Consider the following 23977-nt stretch of genomic DNA (forward strand, 5'->3'; position numbering starts at 1 on the left):
GTATTACCATATTTATATGTTTACATAGAAAACTTTATTTAAAATTATTAAATATTAAATATACTTAAGTTTATTAATATACTTAAGTTAAATATAAATTTATTTATATTAAATATGTATTAAATATACTTTAGCAATAAAAAGCTTTGTTTTTCAGAACTGCATTACTGAAACCTACCTGAAATATTTTCAAAGTGATCTTGGCTGTTACTATTACACATCTAGAAAATCAAGAGCATTTCATAGAATCATAGAATGAACTGGGTTGAAAAGAACCATAATGATCACCTAGTTTCAACCCCCCGTGCTGAGCGCAGGGTCACCAACCACTAGACCAGGCTGCCCAGAGCCACGTCCAGCCTGGCCTTGAACGCCGCCAGGGACAGGGCATCCACAACCTCCCTGGGCAACCTGTTCCAGTGCGTCACCACCCTTTGTGTGAAAAACTTCCTCCTAATATCTAACCTAAATCTCCCCCATCTCAGTTTAAAACCATTCCCCCTTGTCCTATCGCTATCCACCCTCGTGAACAATTGTTCCCCCTCTTGTTTATACGCTCCCTTCAAGTACTGGAAGGCCACAATGAGGTCTCCCCGGAGCCTTCTCTTCTCCAAACTAAACAAGCCCAGTTCCCTCAACCTTTCCTCATAGGAGAGGTGCTCCAGCCCTCTGATCTTCTTGGTCGCCCTCCTCTGGACCCATTCCAAGAGCTCCACATCTTTCTTGTGCTGGGGGCCCCAGGCCTGGATGCAGTACTCCAGATGGGGCCTCACAAGAGCCGAGTAGCGGGGGACCACCACCTCCCTCTCCCTGCTGACCACTCCACTTTTAATGTAGCCCACAACATAGTTGGCCTTCCGGGCTGCAAGCACGCACTGCTGGCCCATGTCCAGCTTCTCATCCACCAGGACTCCCAAGTCCTTCTCTGCAGGGCTGCTCTCAAGGAGTTCTTCCCCCAGTCCATATAAATACCTGGGATTGCCCCAACCCAAGTGCAGCACCTTGCATTTGGCCTTGTTGAACCTCATTAGGTTCTCATGAGCCCTCTTCTCCAGCCTGTCCAGGTCCCTCTGGGTGGCTTCCTTTCCCTCCATTGTATTGACTGCACCGCTCAGCTTGGTGTCATCTACAAACTTGCTGAGGTTGCACTCAATGGTCTGTGTCATTGATAAAGATGTAGAAGAGCACTGATCCCAAGACCAACACCTGAGGTATACCACTTGTGACTGGCCTTCACCCTGACACAGAACCATGAATCACAACCCTTTGGCTGCATCCAGCCAACCAATTCTTAATCCACCAACAGTCCCTAAGTTTCCATATTACCATGTTTGTTTGCTGCATTTGTCAAGGTGCTAAGCAGTTTGAGTCTTAAATTTGCCAAGCTAAAATTGAATTCGTCTGGAATAAATGGTGCTTGAAGTTTGTACTTTGATAGTGTAAGTGTAGGAATTAATTTTTTTATGCCAATTAAGTGTTTCATATAGCTGATTATGGTATTGTCAATGTCAATTCTCATAGCTTTAAATGTGAAGCTACTGGAATATTGCTTTCAGCTTTAAAGTTCTGTTTCAGTTTTTGAAATTTTATCTTCAAGAGACAGGTAGCACTTGATTCAGTTTTTTCTTTGGCCCTGCTGTCAATTGATAAAGTTTTTGTATCTTTTGCATTATAATGTTCGAACAAATGCTTCAGAGATTTTATAACTTCATAATATTCTCTACTTCTTGTATCTCAATTTTAGCAGATAATGTTTACAATCATGTGTTTTGAAATGGGTGCAGGTTCCAGATTTCAGCACAAGCATGCTCAATTGTACGAGAGAACTACTTTGACATTAAATGACTGTTTTGGTTTTTTTTCCTTGATAACTACAATGTTTGAATAATTTTTACCTATTTACTTATTTATCTATCAGTGAACATAGTCTTCAAAATAATCTGGTCAGTGGAAAGGCTTCATTAATCCATTTCCATTGATCCATGATCTGCTTTTTGCCTGATTTGTCAGATGGAGTCACATGGGTTTTTAGCATATTATTTGTAAAACATCAGAGCCTTCAACAAGTCAGTAAAGGGGAAAAGGAAATGGTCATCAGAGAATTGCAGGGGCTGTAACGGACCTTGAGAGATCATTGAGTCCAACCTCCCTGCTAAAGCAGGCTTCCCACAATAGGTCACTATCACTGTGCTGCTCTGTAAAACAGTGGTCAAGCAACGTAAGTGTTGGGTTTGTCCACATAGTGCTTTTACTTCCAGGATTGGCTCATGCAGACATCCTAGTGTCTGCCAGCACTCAGGACTGTATTGGTCACGTACGTTCAAGTAGTTTCATAAGCTGATGGAAGCTTTCTTTCACTCTCCTTTTTTCCCTGTACTCCTGCAGTTAACAGCAGTAGTTGGACTTGGTTTACCCCACATAATTCTAGGTCATTTACAATGTCAGTTAAAAAGCCTCCATGCCTTCTGGTTTGTGTAAATAATAGGTATAGAAGTTTCTCCAGAAGGAAACAGACGTAGAATGCACTGAACAACCATCCTGGACTGCCTGTCTGTTTCTGTGAAGGTGGAATCTAGAATAACAAGGCTCCTAAACTGAGGTATCTGGAGATAAATGCCTGATTCTGGTACTCATACTGTTACAGACTACTTTGAAAAAAGACCTCTAATAGTGAGATTGTCATTTGGCCAAGCTGAGAATGAGCCATGTGGAATTAAAGAAGTACCTCAGTTGTTAGTAGTGACTCTTTAATGCTACCTGAGTTTCATTAAGTGTAGGACCTGTAAGTGTTAACTGTAAGACTGATTGTTGAGGGAGGATTTGTAATTTGGAGAGCTAGTGGTAAACAAAGTTTGCTTTGAAATAGTTTGAATAGGAGGAGTGAGAAGCTGAGAAGGAGGAAAACCTCTCCTACTTCCTGGGCAAATAGCTATTAAGTGATCTCAGTAGTCTTTATTGTTGAAAAAAAAAAAATTGCACCAGTGTTATATTAGTAAAATTTTAATAGCAAAAATGCTGTTTTTCCTGATTGTTTTTGTTGATTTTTTTGTCTTTTAAAATGAATAGACACTTTCTGAATCTATATTGTATTTGTTTCTTAAATGAAATAAAAACTCCTGTTCTTATGAATCACAGTCTAAAAGACACTAGTTGTTTACATATTTTTCAGTACTGTTGGGTTTTAGACTAAGAGACTTTTTCAGAGTTGGCATAGAAATATTCTTTATTCGTCATGAAGGAGAAACAAGACAGCTTTCACATAAATCATTCAAATTTCCCTGACACAGTAGAGTTTATACTGGTAAAATGTCATACTCGGAAACCTTTTCTTAAGTTATGGATCCTGTGAGCAACACTTTCGTAAAGAGCTCTTCACATAACGTGATAGTGTATTTTCAGATTTTTAGGAAATTATTATTTCCTAGAGTAGAAATGGTTAATAACGTCCATTAATTAATGGTCTACAAAGGTTTAACTTACAGCAGACTTGCATTATGCAAACTAATCCAGCAGTTTCAATGTGTGGATCATAAGCACAGGTCAGAGGGGATGCAAATCCTTTTGAAACTTCTGTGTGTGCAGGGTACAGAAACAGATTATTTTTGTTACAACCTGCAGAAATACTCCATACACTACTACTACTACTGCTGCTTAGTGTTTTACATAAGAAGAATCTCTGCTTTCTCTCCTAGTGAATGTTTAGGCTTGAGGCTGCAAATCTATAGAAGTTCAGCTGAAAAAAAACCCAACAAACACACCCACTTCCGTGCAAAAAAATAAAAATAAAAATTGCTTGCTTTGGCCAAAGTGGCTAGAAGCCAGAAAGGAGACGTTAGATCAGAATCTGACAGCATTTACAGATAAGAGATTTTTTCAGATGGCTGTTTACAACATCTAGAACTTATTTGTTCATTGGACAAAGTCTTGAAGTGTTTCTGTACATTGATAAAATATATATCCTTGAAAATCCCAGGGAAGGAAACTAGTATGGTTGTTCTTCTGAGTGGTTCCCACTGTTGCCAGAGAGCACGCTTTTTTCTAAATATAAATTTTTCTTCCATCAGTCAAGAGGAGATCAGAACATCTTTCCCCTGACACATATCCAGATTTAAAGATTTAAAAAAAAAAAAAGGAAAAGCAAAACCTCAGAAGGCACAAGAGCAGAATTCTATTTCATAAATAACTTGTTTCAAGCTCTAGGAAGAATGACTGAAATACTGGTACCTTGGCACTGTTGTTTTAATTCAATAAGTTTCTCTTACTTAGGAAGAAAATCTGACAAGTTGAAATACCAGTGAGGGAGAACTCTGCCTTTCTAAGAAATAAATTTCTGCGTTCAGCTGCCGTTAAACCAACAAGCCTCTTGTACTGATGCATTTACTGGGGTGAGATGTCTTCTTTCATCTAGGCTGTAAGCAAAAATTTGCCTGATAGCGTATCTGTTTGTTAGTAGTTGCCTGCAGCTCATCAGGACATGTAGGAGAATCATAGAACCACAGAATGGCTTAGGTTGGAAGGGACCTTAAGGTCACAACCCCTGCCATAGACTGGTTGCTACCCAAGATCAAGCCTACTCAAGGCCCGATCCAACCCAGCCTTGAGCACTTCCATGGATGAGGCAAGAGCTGCTGTCCTTTTCTGAAAGAAACCAAAGTGAACTTCAAATTACTAGACTTTAAACTACTTTTTCTAGCTTGGATCTGTACTAATTGCCATCTGATATTATAGGGAAGATAATATGATTGCTGTCATTTGGTAACTGTTGCCTTATCACTAAGTCCTTAGAATGCTATTTTTTTTTTATACCTTCAAGTAGACCCAAAAGGACACTGCTAACATAATCTCACTGTAAATATACTGTTTCCTAGTAGTTAACAGCATTAGATGCTCAGTTTTCAGGTAAATAACTATGTCTGTTTTTGTTAATGCTTTTTTTTTTTAAATCTTGCCTATTTATTCATGCAAAATAATATATTGAAAACTTCAGAAATTTTGTTGCTGGGCTATAGTAAAAACAAATCTGTAATATGAATTTTCTTATAGCATGTATAGTGGTATTGTTGGAATTAGAATTTTTGATTATATGTGTTTCCATTGTTGGACTTGCAGATTAAAAAGAACTTAATTGACAAATACAGTTGATAATGTTTCAAGCAAAACAAGCACAAGCAAAAATTGTGGGAAAGGAGAACATTTTAAAAATTCTGGCTACGTGAATGCAGGAACTGGGTTAATTTCTTATGGTAGTTCTCAGAGCTATCAGAATAGAACAGTGTTTTTTGAGTTCTTCAGGATTTGTTTTGCCAAAACCATATAAAATGTTTATTTAATAATTCATGAAGAATAGGAAGAAAAAAATGATCGTTCTAGTCTTTCTACTGTGATTTTACTGTTTTGAAACAGGGAATTTTATTGTATTGTAGTTGTTTTTAATTGTTTCTCAGGTGTGATGATTCTGCTAAAGTGGATTAATTATCCATTATAGAATTGGTATTGCCGTATTTATGAAACTGCAATATGTTTTAAAGTTCCTTTACATAAATATGACTGTTTTCTAGCAAATTCTTAGTAGTGGGTAGCTTACCTTGAATTGTCTAAATTTATTTTCTGAAATTAGAGCGTGAATAAACAGCATGCTTATAAGTGGGCCCAAACATACACACATACGCAAAATCCACCAAAAGTGGAGGAAGTCAGGACAGACTGCTTGGGAGGATGTAGACAGACTGCTTGAATGCTCAAAGACAGTGTTAGAAAATCCAGATGTCAGCAGGAGGTCCATTTTATGAGGAATGTGAAGTGGCAGAACGAGTGGCTTCTATAAATATATTGAGAGGAAAAATAAAGTTAAATTGAAATACACGTTCACCATGTGGTGGGGGACACGATGGCAAAAGGTGGAAAAGGGTGGGTGTTTGCTGTTTGTTTTTCCCCTCTTGTTTTTTGCTGGTCTGTTCTGCCCTTCAGCTTTAATTTCTGTGGCTTACAGAGTCTTTGGGAGTAAAGGGTCACCCAAAGTATGTGATGTTGCAGTTAAGGAGTGCATAAAGCATACCTGGTCCCACAGACTTGTATGTGTTGTACTTGGGTTGTAAAAGCAGCTGGCTGATATCATGAGTCTGCTTTAATCTAAGCAAATGCAACCTGGTCAGTCTGAATTTCATCTCTCGGAAGTCTACCTAGAGGGTAGTTCCAGGAACAGAAAGGATAGGAAAGTGACTGGGAGTAGCCAGAATGGATTTACTTACGGTAAATTGTGCCTGATTGATCACATAAGCTTCTAAGATGAGGTGATTGGTTGTATGAGCAAGAAGGAAGCAGCCGTTGTTGTATACCCTGACTTTAGGAAAGCTTGTGACTTGATCTCCTTCGAGTCTTTGAGAGAGTGCAGCAAGAATTCATGGAACATGATAAAAAAGAAAGATCACAACTCTAGACTTTGAGAGAAGACTTTAAATTTTTTAGGCCCCTGCTTAGAATCCCATGGGGGTACAGTCCTGGAAGGAAGTCCAGGAGATTTTGATTTTTCAGAGGCCACCTCCTCCCAGCTTGAAGGTTTAGCAATTCCAACATGCAGAAAGTTAATCAAAGGGCAGCAGGAGGCCTGCAGGATGAACAGGGAGATCCTGACAAACTCAAATGTGAAAAGAAAGTATAACAAGAGGTAGAAACACTCTCATGATCTGGGAGGAATACACAGACACTGACCAAATGTGCATCTGGAGTTGAATAACACAAGGAAGGTTCAATAAGAGCAGGTGTAGACTTTTGCACCTGGAGAGGAATAACTGCATGCATCAGTACAGGTTAGGGGATGACCTGCTGGAGGGGATCTCTGTGGAGAAGGACCTGGGTGTTCTTGTGGACAGCAAATCGGCCATGAGCCAGTAGTGTGCCCTTATGGCCAAGAAGGCCAGTGGTATCCTGGAGTGCATTAAAAAGTGTGGCCAGCAGCATATGGGAGGTGTTCCTCCCCCTTTACCCTACCCTGGTGAGGCCACATTTGGAATACTGTGTCCAGTTCTGGCCTCCCCAGTTCAAAAAAGAGAGGGATGTCCTAGAAGGAGTCCAGCAGAGGGCAGCAAAGATGTTACAGGGCCTGAAGCATCTTCTGTATGAGGAAAGACTGAGTAACCTGGGTCTGTTCAACCTGGGGAAAAGAGGACTGAGGGGGAGTCTAATTAATTTTTATAAATATCTAAAGGGAGGTGGAAGGCAAATGCATGAGGCTAGGCTCTTCTCAGTGGTGTGCTGTGGAAAAACAATGAGTAATGTCCTAAAACTTGAACATAAGAAGTTCCATGCAATCATGCAGAAGATCTTCTTTTCAGTGGGGGTGATGGAGCATGGAACAAGTTTACCAAGGAGGCTGTGAAGTCTCCTATTCAAGACCCATCTGGATGCCTACCTGTGTAACTTATTGTAGGGTATCTGCTTTAGCAGGGAGGTTGGACTCGATGATCTCTTGAGGTCCCTTCCAACCCCTGCAATTCTGTGATTCTGTGAAGAGTTTTAAAAACCAAGGGAAGAGTAGGGGAAAATACGAGCCTACTGCTGAATGGACAGAGGATTTCTGATGAAGGATATTAAAAAGACTGAGCTAATCAATGTATTCTTCATTCCTGCATTTAAATGGTAACGCCAGCCTTCAGGAACCTTGGGTCCCTGTAACCAGTGGGAAAGTACGTACCAAAGAAGATTTACCCTTAGTAGAGAAGGATCAGATTAGGGAACATTTAAACAAAGTGGACAAATGCAAGTCCATGGGACCTGATGGAATGCACCCATGGTTGAAGAGGAAGCTGACCATTGTCATTTCTGCCAATGATCTTTGGAAGGTCTGGGCTATTGCAGGAAGATTCCTGAGAACTGAGAAGTAAATGTCACTTTTAGCTTTACGATAAACAACAAGGAAAAATCAGGGATACTACAGGCCAGGTGATGTCTCCTTAATTGCCATCGTAATGGTAGGAGCAAATAATGCTGAAAATCATTTACAAGGAAATGAAGGGCAAGCAACTTATTTGGAGTAGTCAGCATGGATCTATGAATGGGAAATCACGTTTGACTAAACGCATAGCCTTCTACAATGAGCTGACTAGCACAGTGAGCAAGAGGAACAGTGGTTGTTTTTTTGTCTCTCCTTCCATAACATTTTTAGCACTGTATGCCATAACGTTCTCATTGACAAATGGCAGTAACATGGATGATAGACCCTAAGGTGGATCAAAAACTCGCTGGGATGCAGAACAAAAGGTATTATAAAAAGGTGTTATATTTGGTAACATGATGAAGCCTACTCAACAAGAGGCTAGCAACTGGTGGTGTGCCCAAGTGTTGAATAGTGCAGCCAATGGTATTTAACATCTTCAGGAAGGATAGGTCAGAGCTCAAGTTTGAGGAAGATAAGTCATTGGAAAGAGCTCACCAGATGGTTGTGCTGCCATTCAGAATAACATAGACGGGCTTGAGAAATTGAGTAGAGAGGAACCCAATGAAGTTTAGCAAAGGAAAATACAAGTTCAGCCCATGAGGAGTAATAACCTGTTGTACCCGCCCATTTTGGTGTCCGTCAGGCTGGAAAGAAACTTTTCAGAAAAGGACCTGTGTGTCGTGGTGGACACCAGCTGACCATAAGCCAGCAACACACCCTCGGTACAAAGAAGGCTAGTAGCCTTCTGAGTTGTTGGAACAGTGTTGCCAGTAGGTTGAGAGAGGTGATTCTTCCTCTTCACTCGTCCTTGGTGAGATGCATCTGAAGCACATAGTTCACTTCTGCACTCCCCAGTACAAGATACAGATATCCTGAAGTAAGTTGAGTGGAGGATCGAGAAGATAATTAAAGGACTGCAGCACCAAGGAGCAGCTGAGAGAAGAGGGATTGTTAAGCCTGGAGAAGAGACAGCTCAGCAGGATCTTACTAGTGTGTATAAATACCTGATGGGAGTAGTGTTGCCCACTGATAGGACAAGAGACAATGGATACAAGTTGAAGTACAAAAAAAATTGGATTAAATGTAAAAGGGAAGCTTTTTCACTGTAAGAAGTATCAAACACTAGATCAGGTTGCCCGGAGAGTTTGTAAAGACTCCATCCTTGGAAATACTCAAAACCTGTCTGGATGGAGCCAGGCATTCCCTGAGGAATATTTTCCAGTTGATTTGCTTGAGCAGAGGTGTAGGGCAATAGAAGTCCGATCTCTAACTCATCCAGAGTTTGAGGATTTCCAGTCTAACATCTACAGTTCTGTGGTTCTGTTGAGAGGGATGAACTGGGTAACTGGGCAGGAACAGTAGGTAAAAAAACATAGAATGATGGAATATCCTGAGTTGGTAGAGACCTAAAAGGATAGAATCATAGAATTGCTCAGGATGGAAAAGACCTTCAAGATCATCAAGTCCAACCGCAATCTAACCACACTACCCTAACAACCCACCACTAAATCCTGTCCCTGAGCACCACATCCAAACGGTTTTTAAATACATTCAGGGATGGTGACTCAGCCACCTCCCTGGGGAGCCTGTTCCAGTGCTTAACAACCCTTTCTGTGAAGAAGTTTTTCCCGATATCCAACCTAAACCTCCCCTGGCACAACTTGAGGTCATTTTCTCTTGTCCTGTCACCAGTAAGAAGAGACCAACCCTGCTCTCACTGCAATCGCCTTTCAGGTATTTGAAGAGAGCAATAAGGTCTGCCCTCAGCCTCCTCTTCCCCTGACTAAACAGCCCCAGTTCCTTTAGAGTCTCTTTGTAGGGCATATTCTCCAAGCCCTTCTCAAGCCTTGTTGCCCTTCTTTGGACCTGCTCCAGCACCTCAATGTCCTTTCTGTAGTGAGGTGCCCAAAACTGAACACAGTACTCGAGATGGGGCCTCACCAGTGCCGAGTACAGAAGCAGGATGAGTTCCCTAGTCCTGCTCACCACACCATTCCTGATCCAAGCCAGGATGCCATTGGCCTTCTTGGCCACCTGGGCACACTGCTGGCTCATATTCAGCCGACTGTCCATCAGCACACCAAGGTCCCTTTCCATCAGGCAGCTTTCCAGCCACTCCTCCCCAAGCCTGTAGGGTTGCCTGGGGTTGTTGTGACCAAAGTGCAGGACCCAACACTTGGCCCTGTTGAAACTCATATGGTGTACTTTGGCCCATTGTTCCAGTCTATCCAGGTCCCTCTGTAGTGCCTTTCTACCCTCTGGCAGATCCACACACCCTCCCAACTTGGTGTCGTCTGCAAACTTACTGAGGGGATCAGCAAGTCCAACTCTTGGCTCCACACAGAGCCACCCAAAATTCAGGCCATACATCTGAGATCATTGTCCAAACACTCCTTGAACTCTGGCATCTTGGGACTGTGACTACTGCCCTGGAGAGCCTGTTCTATGCCTAACCACCCTCTGATGAAAAACCTTTTCCTAACACCCATCCTGACCCTCTCCTGTCACAGCTCCATGCCACTACCTCACCACCTTCTGTTCTGAGTAGATAATTTATTCCTAATATATAACCTAAATTCCCCCTCTTTTATTTTAAAGCCATTCCCCCTTGTCCTGTCAATATACAACAGTGTAAAAAGTTGTGCTCCCTTCTGCTTATAAGCTCTCTTCGAGTACTGGAAGGCCATAGTGAGGTCTTCCCAGGATACAGTCGGCCTTCTGGGCTGCAGGCACACACTGCTTGCTCATGCCCAGCTTTCTGCCCACCAGGACCCCAAGTCCTCCACAGGGCTGCTCTCAAAGAGTTCTTTTTCCAGTATGTAGACATACCTGAGATTGCCCTGATGTATGTCTGTATTTAAATTTTTTTGTATGAATATTAAAGTATCTCTGGTATTGGTTTAGAATGGAAGTGTTGAATGCTGTAACTTAAAGATTACATTTTTGTCTCTTTCACATGTCTCCAGCTTGCCTTTGACTATTGTGGTGTGTAGTTGGATATGCTTATGGATACTTTTCACTTTCTTCTAATCATCCAGTTCCATGGAATTCCTTCTCTACAGTATTCTTCAGGGAATAATTCCTTGGTAATTCATGAACATTCAAAAGTGCTACAACTTTCTGATATTGAACAAAGTCTTTCTTAAAAGAACTTCTTTCCTTCACATCTGAAATTAAAAAATACTATGTTAAAATAGTGAACAAAGAGTTTTTAGTGAGGATGTTGGTCTCTACTCTCAGGTGACTAGTGATAGGACAAGAAGAAACAGTTTTGAATTGTGTGAGGGGAAATTTAGATTTGATGTCAGAAGGAACTTCATCACTGAGTGTGTGGTCAAGCATTGGAACAGGCTGCGCAGGGGTGAAATCCACATCCATGGAAGTATTTAAGATACCTATAGGCACAGAACTAAGGGGCATGTTTTAGTGATGCGACTTGGTAGGTCAGGGTGACAGTCTTCTCCAATCTAAATGATTCTGTAATTCTGTGTAGGTCACTCTGGAAGTAATACCTCCTATTTATTTCCATGGAAACTACAACATATACAAAGAGCACAATAACACCATTCAACAGAGCAAATTCTCAGCTACAAAATGCTATTTTTCAACATAGTCACCACCATTAGCTGTGTTTTCACCAGCTCTGAAGAAGAGGCCTGGTGCTTGGCTCATAAAAATGTGTACCAGTGGAGCTGTTTCGCAGCTGCTATGACAGCATCATTACTAGGAAAATGTTTTCCAAGCAGTCCATTCTTCATCGGCCTTAACAGATGGAATTCAGAAGGCATCAAATACAGACTATACCATGGGCATGGTAGGACAGTCCAGCCAAGATTGGCAGTGTACTCCATGGTCTTCAAACTGGTATGAGGCCTAGCATTTTTATGTTGTGAGAGAAAGTTAGTCTTCTCTGGCCTGATTCTGGAAGTTTGAGCCTTCAGCTTAATCAGCATCAAGACGTAGTGGTCTGTGTTGATGGTTTGTCCAGGCTGCAGGAGATCTGCAAGAATCACCCCTTTCCTATCCCAAAAGACAGTGCACATCCACTTTACGCTTTGAGGTCTGCATATTGAACTGTAATGGTTAATTCGTGTCACCACTCCGTAGACTGCTGTTTTGACTCTGGGTTGTGGTGACACCACATCTAGTACCTGGTAATGATGCGATACAGGAGACTGTCACTTTCAGCCTCGTATTGGTTCAATAGGTTCTGACAAACTTGCAAATACTATTCTTTCTGTTCCTGGTTGAGTATTCATGGTACCTACCTGGTGAAAACTTTGTGATATTTCAGTGTTGCCACTGTCATTTCCAGTGGATTATAGCCAATATTTAGTTCCCTGTACAGATCCCTGGTTGTAATCTGCCTATTTGTGCCGACACTTTTCATTTCGTGACAGCTGTGAACGACCATCTGGAACATGGCTTGTCTTTCACATCATTGTCGCCACTGCTGAAATGCACCACCCACCACCTCAGTGTGCCAACATCCACTGTTTGGTCTCCATAAACATTCAGCAGGTGTTTATGAATGTCAGTTGCTGCAGTTTTTTCCACAAGGAGGAATTCATTTCCACACCTTTTCTTCATCTGCTCTTCCATGCCAGACGCCATTTTGTTGGACTGCTCCTCTGTTGCCATCTGTCACATGGCAACAAAACGTAATGAAATACTGATGAGAAGGTTCAACCTCTTCTGCCATACCACCAAAACCTGCCTCTAATGCCAGGGGCCAACATTATAAAGTAATGGGAGCATCAACTCTGTCTCATTTTTGATCTTTGTAGTCCTTCATATTTTCACTTGTTCATTACTTCCAATCATGTTTATGCCAAAATGAGTAATCTCGTGTTTAATAGAACTGCTAGTCAGTCTACTAATATCTGTTCTTTCCTCTTCTCAAGACATCAAGATATTTTAACTGAGCAAACTTAACAATTCTGACATTGGAAAGCTGGTGGGTTTTTTTTCTTGTTGTTTTTTTTCCTGTATTGCAAGCATAAAATAATATGTTGAGTTATTAAAAAGAAAATTGAGAGAAGAATGTGGGGAAGAAGGTTGTACTGTACAATTTCAAGTTGGGATGCAAAATAAAGCTGACAGCTGTTCCTGCTTTCATATTTCATTATGATAACAGAAATAATGATTTTTTTACATCAAATACTGCTTTATATTGTACTTCTTTAATATAATGACAGTAAATATAACACTAGATTCATTTTCAAGTCTTAATCATTGACAAGATACTTAAATAGAAGCAGTTATCATGTGCTCCTTTTCTTGTGCACATTAGATTCTTAGTTACAAAGTGAAAACAGATTACAAAGACAGCATTTTGTTGGATTTGGGACAACGTAAGGAAAATATTAAAGTAGGTTCTAAATAAAGGTTGTCAACCATCTTAAAAATATGGCTTGCAGATGAAGCTTTTTCCTATTGAGTTTTGCATAAGAATTTTACAATTTTGTTGTTGTTGGGTTTCTTTTTGTAAGCATGCAAAATAAGCTATTTTCACTTTTTAAAAAATATGGCTCGCAGATGAGACTCCATCTCCTTTCTGAGTCCTACATAAGTATTTTTATTCTTGCTTTAATAAAGATGCAACCTTTGCAGTAGTACGAAAAACAAATTAATGAAACCCATATGCCTTAATTTATTTGAAAATTGAGCAGTGACAGCAAACCAAAACAATTCTTGTTACTATTATTCAAAATAACTGGAGAAGTGTTAGCATGTTCTTATGCTCATTTTGAAAACGTGTATCTATATTCCAAATACATAGTTCTTTTGTTAAGTTTTCCCATAATTCTTGTAAATTTGAGGTAGAAAAGAATATGCAAGCACTGTATTAGTTTGCTTTGTAGTTTGGCCATCTCATGCTGTGGTATGAGTATTTCTAAGGCAGTTCCAGTCAATCTCCTGCTGTATACCACCCTGTCTTTGCAGTTTAATTTTTTTTCTGGAGCAGTTAAGAAGAGTATCTCCAGTAAACAGTAAGTCTATTTAGTCATTGTGGTGGATCTGTACAAAACTGTCTCAGTCTCCTTAATCAGCTATCCTTTCTGGGACTCTGTCTTCTGAAGAAATTTTGACTCAGAAATTACGTTTCTTATTCTTCACAGCTGTAGAATAAATTCTTCTTGAATAATGTAGTAAAGGTTTTTTTCTTATTTCCTCTAGAGCGAAATTTCTTATTTCTGTAGAGGGAAACAGGAGGCCTACTGTAAATCTCTTTATAGTCACACAGAAACTAATTAATTCTGAATGGTGACTACAGGTGCTATGATTTTTTATTCTAACTGATTGCTTTTGTGTGTAATTTCCCCCATGGTTGCCTCCTGCTTATGAAGAATATGTATAAAGTCTGTTCTGGGAATGTAATACTAATGTAAACATGACTTCAGTGCTGGACAGACTCATTGGCACTTCTGTTAAAAAAAAATTTAGTGAACATGTGGGTGAATAGGATAAGGCAGAATAATTGTATGTTTAGGAAAGTAATGCCCTGCAAATGAGTGGGAGTTCTACGAAATCAATACATGCAGTAAATATTGCCCATTGAGTCAATATCTAGTCTTAAATATCTGAATAGTCTTTGGCCGTCTTTCACCAATGCTTTGTTTTCATTGGGTCTGAATTGGCTGTTATCAGTGAGAAGGTGGATTTTGGAGTTACAGTAGCTGTGTGAAAATGCTGTATTGTTGTTCCATGTCTTCACCCAGAAGACAGACTGTTCCTGTTTGAATCTGTTATTTTCCCATACACTGCATAAGTCTTCTTACCGCAATTGAAAAAAAATTAAGTTAAACTAAAGGAAGTATAAAGAAAAGTGGCAAGGTGATCGGAGATATGACTCAGCATCTATGTAAGATGTAAGAAAACTGGAATAGGATTCCCCAGGATACAAGGTGAACAACTGATCTTGGAGGTCTGCACAATTTATGTACTTGTGCCAGATAGTTCTTCTGTACTCTGTATGCTAATGTTTTGATCAGGAGTTCCTAGCAGCCAGTTTAGATATCTGTAGGTAGTGAAAATAATCCTGTTTTTCATGTTTTGTTGCCAGATCTCTTCTTTTCACCTCTGTCCATGAAGTATGTGCAAAATAATTCAAATTTGTAACGTTAATGAAAGATGCTGCAATGAAGTGAGCACGCCTGATAAGAAAATGTCATACAGTTATTGCCTTATGATATGATTAACTTCTTCCTTGATTTCTGGGATTTAGAAACTGTGAGAAATGATTCTCTTATTCTGTGCTGGTTCTGTTACGCTGTTTTTTTTTCTTTTTTTCTCACCTTGGGCAAATGAAATAGAAGTTTACCTTATGCAGGTTTCAGGATCTCTAGGAAAGGTCAAAGGTGATTTATTTTCTTCCTTATGCACTTAAAGAAGAGATTGGAGGAGGATTTTTTCCAGAGAAAGGGATTGTAAAAAGGAAGTATTTTCTTGCTGCTTTGTATCTAGTCTCTGAACTCATATTTTTTCATGCCCTCTGGAAGTAGATGAAAAAGGGCTGGATACTTGGTTCTCTGTATTTGTGCTCTTCCATCTCTGATGGCACTTCATTGGTTTCTTCTACCTTCATTAATTGTTTCCATTTCCATTCTGTTTAGAAGCAGATTCTAGCAGGTTGTGGAGCCTGTTAACTGAATGGCATCCATCTGTCTGTCACTATCTTCAGTGGGAACTTTGTAAGAATGTAGCATATCCTTTTCCCGGCTGCTTTGTTTGTGCTCTTACTGGCAGTCAGAGGAAAGAGGTGTAGCAGAAAAGAAGGCAGCTTTCGGCTAGCTGTACATAGCGTCCCCTTCTGGCAGGCACTGCTGTTTTTCTTCAGTTTTTTACAAAAACAGTTCATCTGGCGACAAGTGCTGCTGGCAGCAATTGTGAATACCAGGGATAGTAATTCAAAACTGAAGATAGTTCCAGCCAACACAAGACTGCTTGGAAGTGTGTTAACCCTGAAATTGCATGTGGTTGCTATTTTAATAATAGAAAAGCAGGGTGGAACAAATTGCCAGTACAGAGTGAAGTTACAGCTTGTAGCAGTCCAATTGAACACTGACATTCAAAATCAAAAGATGTTTCAGGAAGAAATATTTAAATAACGATCATTTTGGCATCATCACGTTTGCTGTACTGAATAACATAGTGAGCTTGTTTTTTCCTTTCTGTATAGCTTTTTTGTTTTGAATTCTTGTAATTGTACTTACTTTTGTAATACCTTCTACTTCTGAAATTGTCACAAGATTACAGACTTTCTGATTCTTTTTTGTGCTATGGTGAGAAGGGTGACTGTTGCTTCCTGAATGTGGCTACTGAATCAAATGGGAACCTCCAAAAATAAACAATTTGTTTAATCTAATTAACTAAATAAAATGCCAAGTTCACAGTGTTCATCTCTGTGGACTGATGTAATTGCTGGCATTTGACTTGCATACCTCTTGAAATATTAAATTAGTTTATAAACGTGGCAGAAAAGAGCAGCTTATACTTGCCAAATAAATTTGGGTATTTTACAACAGCTTAAACAAGCTAGCTATGTTAACTCTCGTTCTGCGGAGTTGGTTTTAAGTTTTGTTTTGTTATTAAACTGTATAGCTAAGTATTGCTCCCTCAGGTTCACAGTCTGCTTTTAAGAGAGCTTGTACAAAATAGCAGAATAAAGTATTTACCTAGAAGAAATTATTAATTTGGACAAAATTCCATTTACAATAATAATGAGTTTAGTTTGATGAGAATTTTAATAGCATTATTTTTCAAGATAACACTGAATACAGAAAACTTGAAAGAATTTTAGTGTGAAACCTAGATAAAAACTCACAGGTTGACACTGAATTTCACTTGGATCTAAACTGAGACAGCAATACTGTAGACATTTAGTAATGTTTAAAATTGGTGCCAGCAAAAACCTGACACCAGTATAGATTACAAAAAGAACAATTGCTAGACAAGTTCCACTTGAAATACTTTCTTACATTCCCAGTGATTAACTGTAATTTTGGAGTGCATTTTTTAACAGGTTAGTGAGAATTAATTCTCATCAAAATTGAATGCCATATATTAATCTAAACTAAGACTACAGCAGCTTCTGATCTGTTGGGGAAGTTCTATTTCATTCTGATCATTTCCTCTAATGACTTCTTTCATTTTGTTACTGTAAAATACAAAATAAGTTTTAGTATGCCATTATTTAGTATGTTTAGTAAATTTAGTATGCCAAATTTAGTATGTTTAAGTTTTAGTACTTTTTTCTTAATCTGTACTGTAGTATTCTTGCCTAAGCTGCTTTCAGTACAACAAAGGTGAAAATTGATCATTTCAAGGAAGACTTTTTTTAATTTTGAGATTTCATATGTTGAGATAAGAGGCAAGTTAGAACAACATTTGATTCTAAAAAATATTTAGAAATGTAAGGCAACTGATGAATGCAAAGTCATATTGAAAAGTGTGGTATTTCCTTGCGAATGCACTTCAGGAAAATCAGCAACTGTAAAACCTTTTCTTTTTGTACTGTTTTTCTTTCATTGAAATACAGGATCTAGATGTTTGAGAAGTAAAAAATACTAAAATTACTGTAAGACATAATAACAATCTTCAATCATAATGGCACAGGAGAACGTATTTAAATTATAATTCATTTAATTTGTCTACACTTAGAGATAAAATGTATTCATTTTTACTGGATGAAACCTCTGTTTTCAGTATGTGATGATATAGTATCAAGTCACCCAGTCAGACTGTGGGGGAAAGCTTTGTTGTTTAAACTGGTTGAACAAAACATTCTTCTACGTGATCTCTTTTTGTTGTGGTTTTGCTTTCTTGCAGCTGTCTGTTCTTCATGACTCAGGTATTTACAGTAAGATTTTATTCCTGTGGAAAAGTAAATCTGTGTATCCACATACTTTCAGCCTGTATCAGACCACATTGCCTGTAAGTTTACCAAATGTTTAATTCGATGGAATATTTTATCAGAATGCTATGCCATTCTTGAAAACATGCAGACTTCTGAAACAGTATTTACTCAAACAATATTAATACATATTCTTAAGACAATTTAATAGTGAGGAGTCTGTGCATCATGCAGGGCATTGCTACTTCACTGTAAATTGCTACTGTACATGCCTCACTGTGATGTGACCTGTAATTTAGTTTATAAAAAAAGAATACTTTAGAACTGTGCTGGTTTATTTGTCTTGTCTGTATGAAATTTGAGTGCATGTATGCCTTCAGTCTTAACTTTGTTAGTATATTTCTTTATACTAAATGAAACTGATTGAGAATCTGTTCTCTTAAAGACAGTCACCCTGTAATGTTTTGTTATTGTCCTTTATAGTTTCTCTTAATAACCACTAGGGTGTTGTGTACTTTTATAAGCCCTGAATGCTTGCATCACATCTCATCTCCATCTGTAATTTTAAAAGCAAGGTTTGATGCCAGTGAGATAGCAAACAGACAGTGGCAGGGACTGCTAAGTAGGCTCCCTCATTTTCTCTGAATGCAGGGTGCAGGCTGTAGAACAAATATGCACAAACATTTAAAGTCCTAACTGTTGTCTTGTCAGGAAGGCAGAGAGAGTAAACTGAGCATAACCTGTCTTTTTTTTTTCTTTACATAATAATTTTATAAATTTGTAGTTGGCACGGTTTGTCTGCAGATAAATGCTTTTAATTGCATTTTACTTAAACCAAGCATGAACTGAGAGTGACCTGGAAGATGTAACAAGGCCCTTCTAGGGGAAGTGTGAGGAAAGTTTTTCTGTAAACTGGGGGCGCTGAAGTGCTGGAGTTTCCCTGCCCCAAAATGTGGTAGCATGAGTCCCTCTTTCAGCTATGTGGGCTGTGGAACTGACATATCTGGGATTGGACATGGTTTTTTTTTTTTGTTTGTTTGTTTGTTTCCAAATGACTGCTTTAAAATAGGTATGTATTTTACCACACAGAAATATTCAGATATTTTTTGAAGGGCTTGTTCAGTTATTCTGAACAAGTGACTTAGAAGTCAGTATACCTCTTAATTTTCTGAATATCACTCAAATTTGGACCTGTGACAGGTATGACAGTGACACTGCCATCCTGGACTCCATGTGTATCAGTCTGCCTCCAATGAGACTGTTACAAGCCCTCGTAGGATTCACACCTGTGGATTGAAAACCTCATACCTCCTCAACAGCACTTGGTAATTCCAGCATAACGCCTTTTCTTCCACGTATATGAAGAACTGTGGAAATTATCTGTTTGCAGTCTGCTGCAATAGAAGGTGATAGGACTTTTCAGAATGGAAGGACCGAAATTCTAGATTGAATTCCCAATGGAAAAATTATATTTATTATTTGCCATCATTTCAAAATATGCTGTATTTTTAATAGAAACGCGTGGATATTAGGACTGGTTATTTTTCATGGCTGCTAGCAATAGAATTTTTAGTACCAAGATATTGCTACTGTATTGATTCACCTAGTGGAAATCAGCCTATTTTTCTTCGTCAATTTTGGACTGAAACATTTTAATGATTATCCAATCTGTTTCTAAGCATCAATTAAAGCAAATGCTGTAGTTGCATCATTCAGGCATTCTAGTGCCATTCAGCCAGAGAAGACAAATGGGTGTTCTGGATTACTTATTACAGTGCACAAAGCAGAAAACTCACTAAAACTAAGAGTGGGTCTTCAGCTGTCAGAAGCTTTACTCCAAAAGTTGCAGTCATGAACACACAGCAAATAATGTGCTCTGAGTTTACCTAACGGCAAGTTACATTTACTGATTTGTTGCAAGTTTCCATAGACTTCTCTGGAAGGATTTTATGTAATTTAAATGTAATGGATAAAGATGAGTGTAACCTGGATTGCCAGGATTCCACTGAGGAAAAAACTAAAGCCAAGTAAAAGCTCAAATTTCCAGGAGTCAGGAAAGCTATGGGCTCTTTGTCCAGAATGAGAGTCCCCTTCTTCTGTATGATATTACCAAGACAGAAACTGTAGCCTGTTTTACCCCTTCCTTAAATCTCTGGTAGAAAATGAGAGCAAATACAAAACAAACAAACAAATAAAAAAACATAGGCAATGTGTGGACATTTTTTCTTCATCCTTCAATAGAGAAAGTTCAGTAAATTTAGTTACTCAGAAGGGTGCGTGAGAGGTAATTTTATAATGGTTTGTAACTACTGTCAGAATGGTAGCCACCTACCCTAAAGTACTTTTATTCTTGTCTGTTGGAAAACTATATAGGGATTTAGTTATACTGCAGGTATTTCAGTGTGGCATTTATCTTTTAAATAAACTTATAATTGAGCGTAAGTCACACTTAACTAGACAATATTACATTTTTATTTAGCAGTTCAAATTTTCTGTCCAGTAGTTCTGCTCATAAATTTTATTCATATTCCTGCCTTTTCCCACATTCTTTGTGTTGGCTTTATATCTAGTAATGGAGGTTGAGGAGGCTGGATTTGGGGGGTGGATTTTCTTTTTTTTTTTTTTAATAAGAAGTTGGAGTTCCATTTGTTACGGTGGTCCACTGATGAGATACAGGGATTTGTATACAGATATGTATATATGTATATATGTGCATTCATATACATATATATATATAATGTATATATGTTTGGGTCGTAGTTACTGCCCAAGTATTTCTTTTTTCTAAAGTCTCAGGGATTAACATTTCCTAAGCTAATGTCACTTTTTCTTCACAATCGATCTGCTATAACCAGTGATGGTATTGCATTTCTTTACAATAGGCCTTCACAGTTGAAGCAAACTCATACTCTTATCATGGAGTTAGTACATTTTTAAAAGCATATAATCTTTTGGGGGACCGTAGTGGATTTCTTTCACTCCTTGGAAGATATTGTTATGCACTGTTTTTGTGTAAATGAACACATGCTTCACAATGGTAGTATTTACAGTGAGTCAAAGAATACTTACACTTTGAATAATAACTAAAATACTGAACTTCTAGAGACTTTGAAATGAGAAAAAATTGCTTATGACTGGAAGCCATATAGTCATTAAATTATACAAAGAAGGATCTGAAGATCTGTTCTGAAATGAATTTATTTTCTACCCCTTTCTCCTTACTAAAGAACCTAGAAAAAGTATAGGAACAACAAAATGAGACTGAAGGCTAAAGAAATAAGTATGAAACTTGTTTATGAGAGAGTAGCCTCAAACATTAATTCAAGGGCAAGGAAGATGATAATGTCTCAGAAGATCTAAGTTCAGTGATGAGTAACAAATTTCACCAGAAATATTTGATATTAGGTATGGCTGTTGTGTTAACAATTTTATGTATCCTGACTTGGTTACTTTTTATTTTTAGAGAAATTCTGTAAGTGTAAGAAAAGCAAAATTATCATGTAAAGAAGGCACATATGGAGTGATTTCATAAGGAAAGCCTTTACACTTGCAAAGTCAAGAAAATTTGAAAAAATGATGAGGAAAATGATTGAATTGATAAAGTTAAGAGGAAAATACAGGTCGAAACAAAATTGACTGTGGATGATAGGTAAAATTTTTAATAGTGTGAGGGACTGATACTCCTAAATTGTTTCCACAGGCCACCACTGGCAAAGTGTTCTTCTGAGTCATCTGAAATTGCCTTAGACAGCATAGCTGGGAGTACATTTTATGTGAATAATGTTGCGTTTCTGAGTTGTGTCAAAGCCTCATATGACAAGGTTGGAGTTTTTTTCTGTCTTTCCTGGCTATTCTATAAATCACATTTCCACTTGCTTTAGGTTAAAGCATGTATTTTTCTAACTATCACTTTGAAGAAGAGTAATCTGAGTAACCATTACCAGTGTTGGTATGACATTGTATTTTCAGATGCCGTTTGTTCTTGACATACTTCTGTACAATATGGTCTTGTTTTTCTATGTAAGACAGTTCCAGTTTATTTAAATAACTTCATTGTTGAAAAAAATAAAAATAAAAACAGCCTTTGTTACATTTCCATAGGCAGTAGAGTGAAGTCGCTGCTGCAGTGCTGGACGTGCAGCAGCAGGGCTGCCCCGCAGCAGTGCTCAGCTGTGTGCTGTGTCGTCCCATCTGCCCATTTCACAGTCCAGCCTTTCATTGCCCCTGGCTATCCCTTTTTCCGTCCCAGTTTGTATTTGCCCACCCGTAATTTGTTTTTCCCTTTGTTGCCAGTTTTGTTGTACCACACCCAAATTTGTTTATTTTGATGTGACTTTGTAGATAGATGTGACTTTATGTGCTGTTACTGGTACATCTACATACGTGCCGTCAGCAGTGCAAGACTGCCTCCCCAGAAGCTCCCCAGAACTCTACTTCAGCTTTCTCTGAAATTTGTCTGTTTTTCACGTAACTCTCCCTTAGAGATCTGTAAAAACAGCCTCACTGCCAACTTCTTGCATTATCTGTCACATCCAGCAATTTTCTTATGTCTAGTAGTTTTTTTCACATCCTTTTTATTCAGCTTAATCTCAGGTCAAGGCCTAGTCATGTTCTGCAGCCTTACAAAGGTCCAACTGACTGAGAGACCCATTTAGGAGGCCTGTTGTTGCCTGTGGCAGCTGTCATCTTGGCTTATGCACCAGGGAGGTGAGACTGCCACTGTGCTTCACGTTGTGTGCATCGGCCTGCAGATCCGTCCCTTGCACCCTTGGGGGAGGTAGGGTGAAGATCATATAGATTCTTTTTAATATAAAGAAACACCTAGATTTTGTGAACAGGATTGGGTTCCAGCTCTTCATTCATAACTTCCAACCAACTCTGACTATAAGCATGTCACTTAACCACTGTGTCCTAGTTTCACCATCTGTAAAACACTTTTGAAAGTCATGGAAAACTGAATCATAGGTCTTTTCCATCTCTAGATTCTATTAGGTCATCCAGTTTGTCCATCTGCCAGTGTAAGATTGTTTCCTATATTCACCAGTGTTTTTCCAGTCTGGGTTCTGTGTGCCAAATGTTTGGGCTTCCACCAGTACCTGTGGGAGGTGGATTTGCAGACCTCTAAATCTCAGTGTGAAGAAGCTCTTCTGACATTCACAAATATTGTCACAAATATCTTAATGGACCACAAGTGTTGCAATTTACTATAAATTAGGGCATCTACTTTCGTAGAGTTTCAGAAATTCAGCATACAGATGATTTTCTTCAAGTTGAAACCAGCAGCGTTGTGAAACAAACTAGATCTAGACAACAACTATCAGAATAACTAGCTGTCTTTGTACAAAATTTTCAGAACTATGAATATATGGAAGTTATTTGGGCTCTGTGTAACAGTAGTTAAACTGCTTTTAAAGTCACCATCCGGCTAACAACTGGTGTGTAACATGATGTATTAGATGCAGTGACCTAGGAAGAAAAGGCCCATATTTAGTGTATTCAATTGATAAGGTTAACAGATTATTTTATAATGCAACGTGTATAAAATATGTATTTAAAAATAATGAAAAATCTGTCAGAGGTGTGTGTTTCATGAAATACACAACTTCTAACCAACTCCACTTGCATAGGATTTTCATTCCGCTGCTGATGGAAATTCTTAAGGAATGAAAATTGCATGTGCATTATCTTCACAAAAGGGAGAAGGGGGTTTCTTGGTTGTTTTCTTTGGTTGGTTTTTTACTTTTTAACTTCAATTTCGTGGCCTTAACCCTACATATTCATATATGTTGATAAGTGAATGTATTATTTGCATGTAACAGTAAAAATTTCTATATATAACAACTGATCTTCCTCCTTTAAGGAATTAGAATGAAATTTTAATACTTATGAGGAAGATAAACTTTAGAAAATAATAGTAAAGTCTGATCATAAAAAGAATAAATATGTCTTTCATCTACAGGAAATAAAGCCAGATCAAGTTACCAGACTTGCACTTAGGAAAGAAGTTAATTTTGAAAGTGTCTGCAGAAAGGTAAGATTTGTTGGTTTTGTTGCTTTATATCTGTGAGTGTGAGAAAACACATGAGCCCCTTATGATGATGTATGCGCCTTATCACTGTATGTGAGTGGGAGTATCTGCATTTGCATAGTGTGTGATATATGTTATATTGGGTCTTAACTATAAATTA

General features: G+C 38.5%; 1 protein-coding gene across 1 annotated transcript in view; it reads left to right on the top strand.

Moving 5' to 3' along the window:
- The window catches only part of SRFBP1 (serum response factor binding protein 1), a 72244-nt gene that overhangs the window by 26180 nt on the left and 22087 nt on the right, over positions 1-23977 (top strand). Inside the window, exon 4 of the mRNA XM_021380389.1 lies at positions 23749-23820. Within this exon, the coding sequence (XP_021236064.1) occupies positions 23749-23820 (72 nt within the window). The remainder of the gene's footprint in view (positions 1-23748; positions 23821-23977) is intronic.

Source organism: Numida meleagris, chromosome Z, assembly GCF_002078875.1.
Source record: "Numida meleagris isolate 19003 breed g44 Domestic line chromosome Z, NumMel1.0, whole genome shotgun sequence".
Taxonomy (NCBI): domain Eukaryota; kingdom Metazoa; phylum Chordata; class Aves; order Galliformes; family Numididae; genus Numida; species Numida meleagris.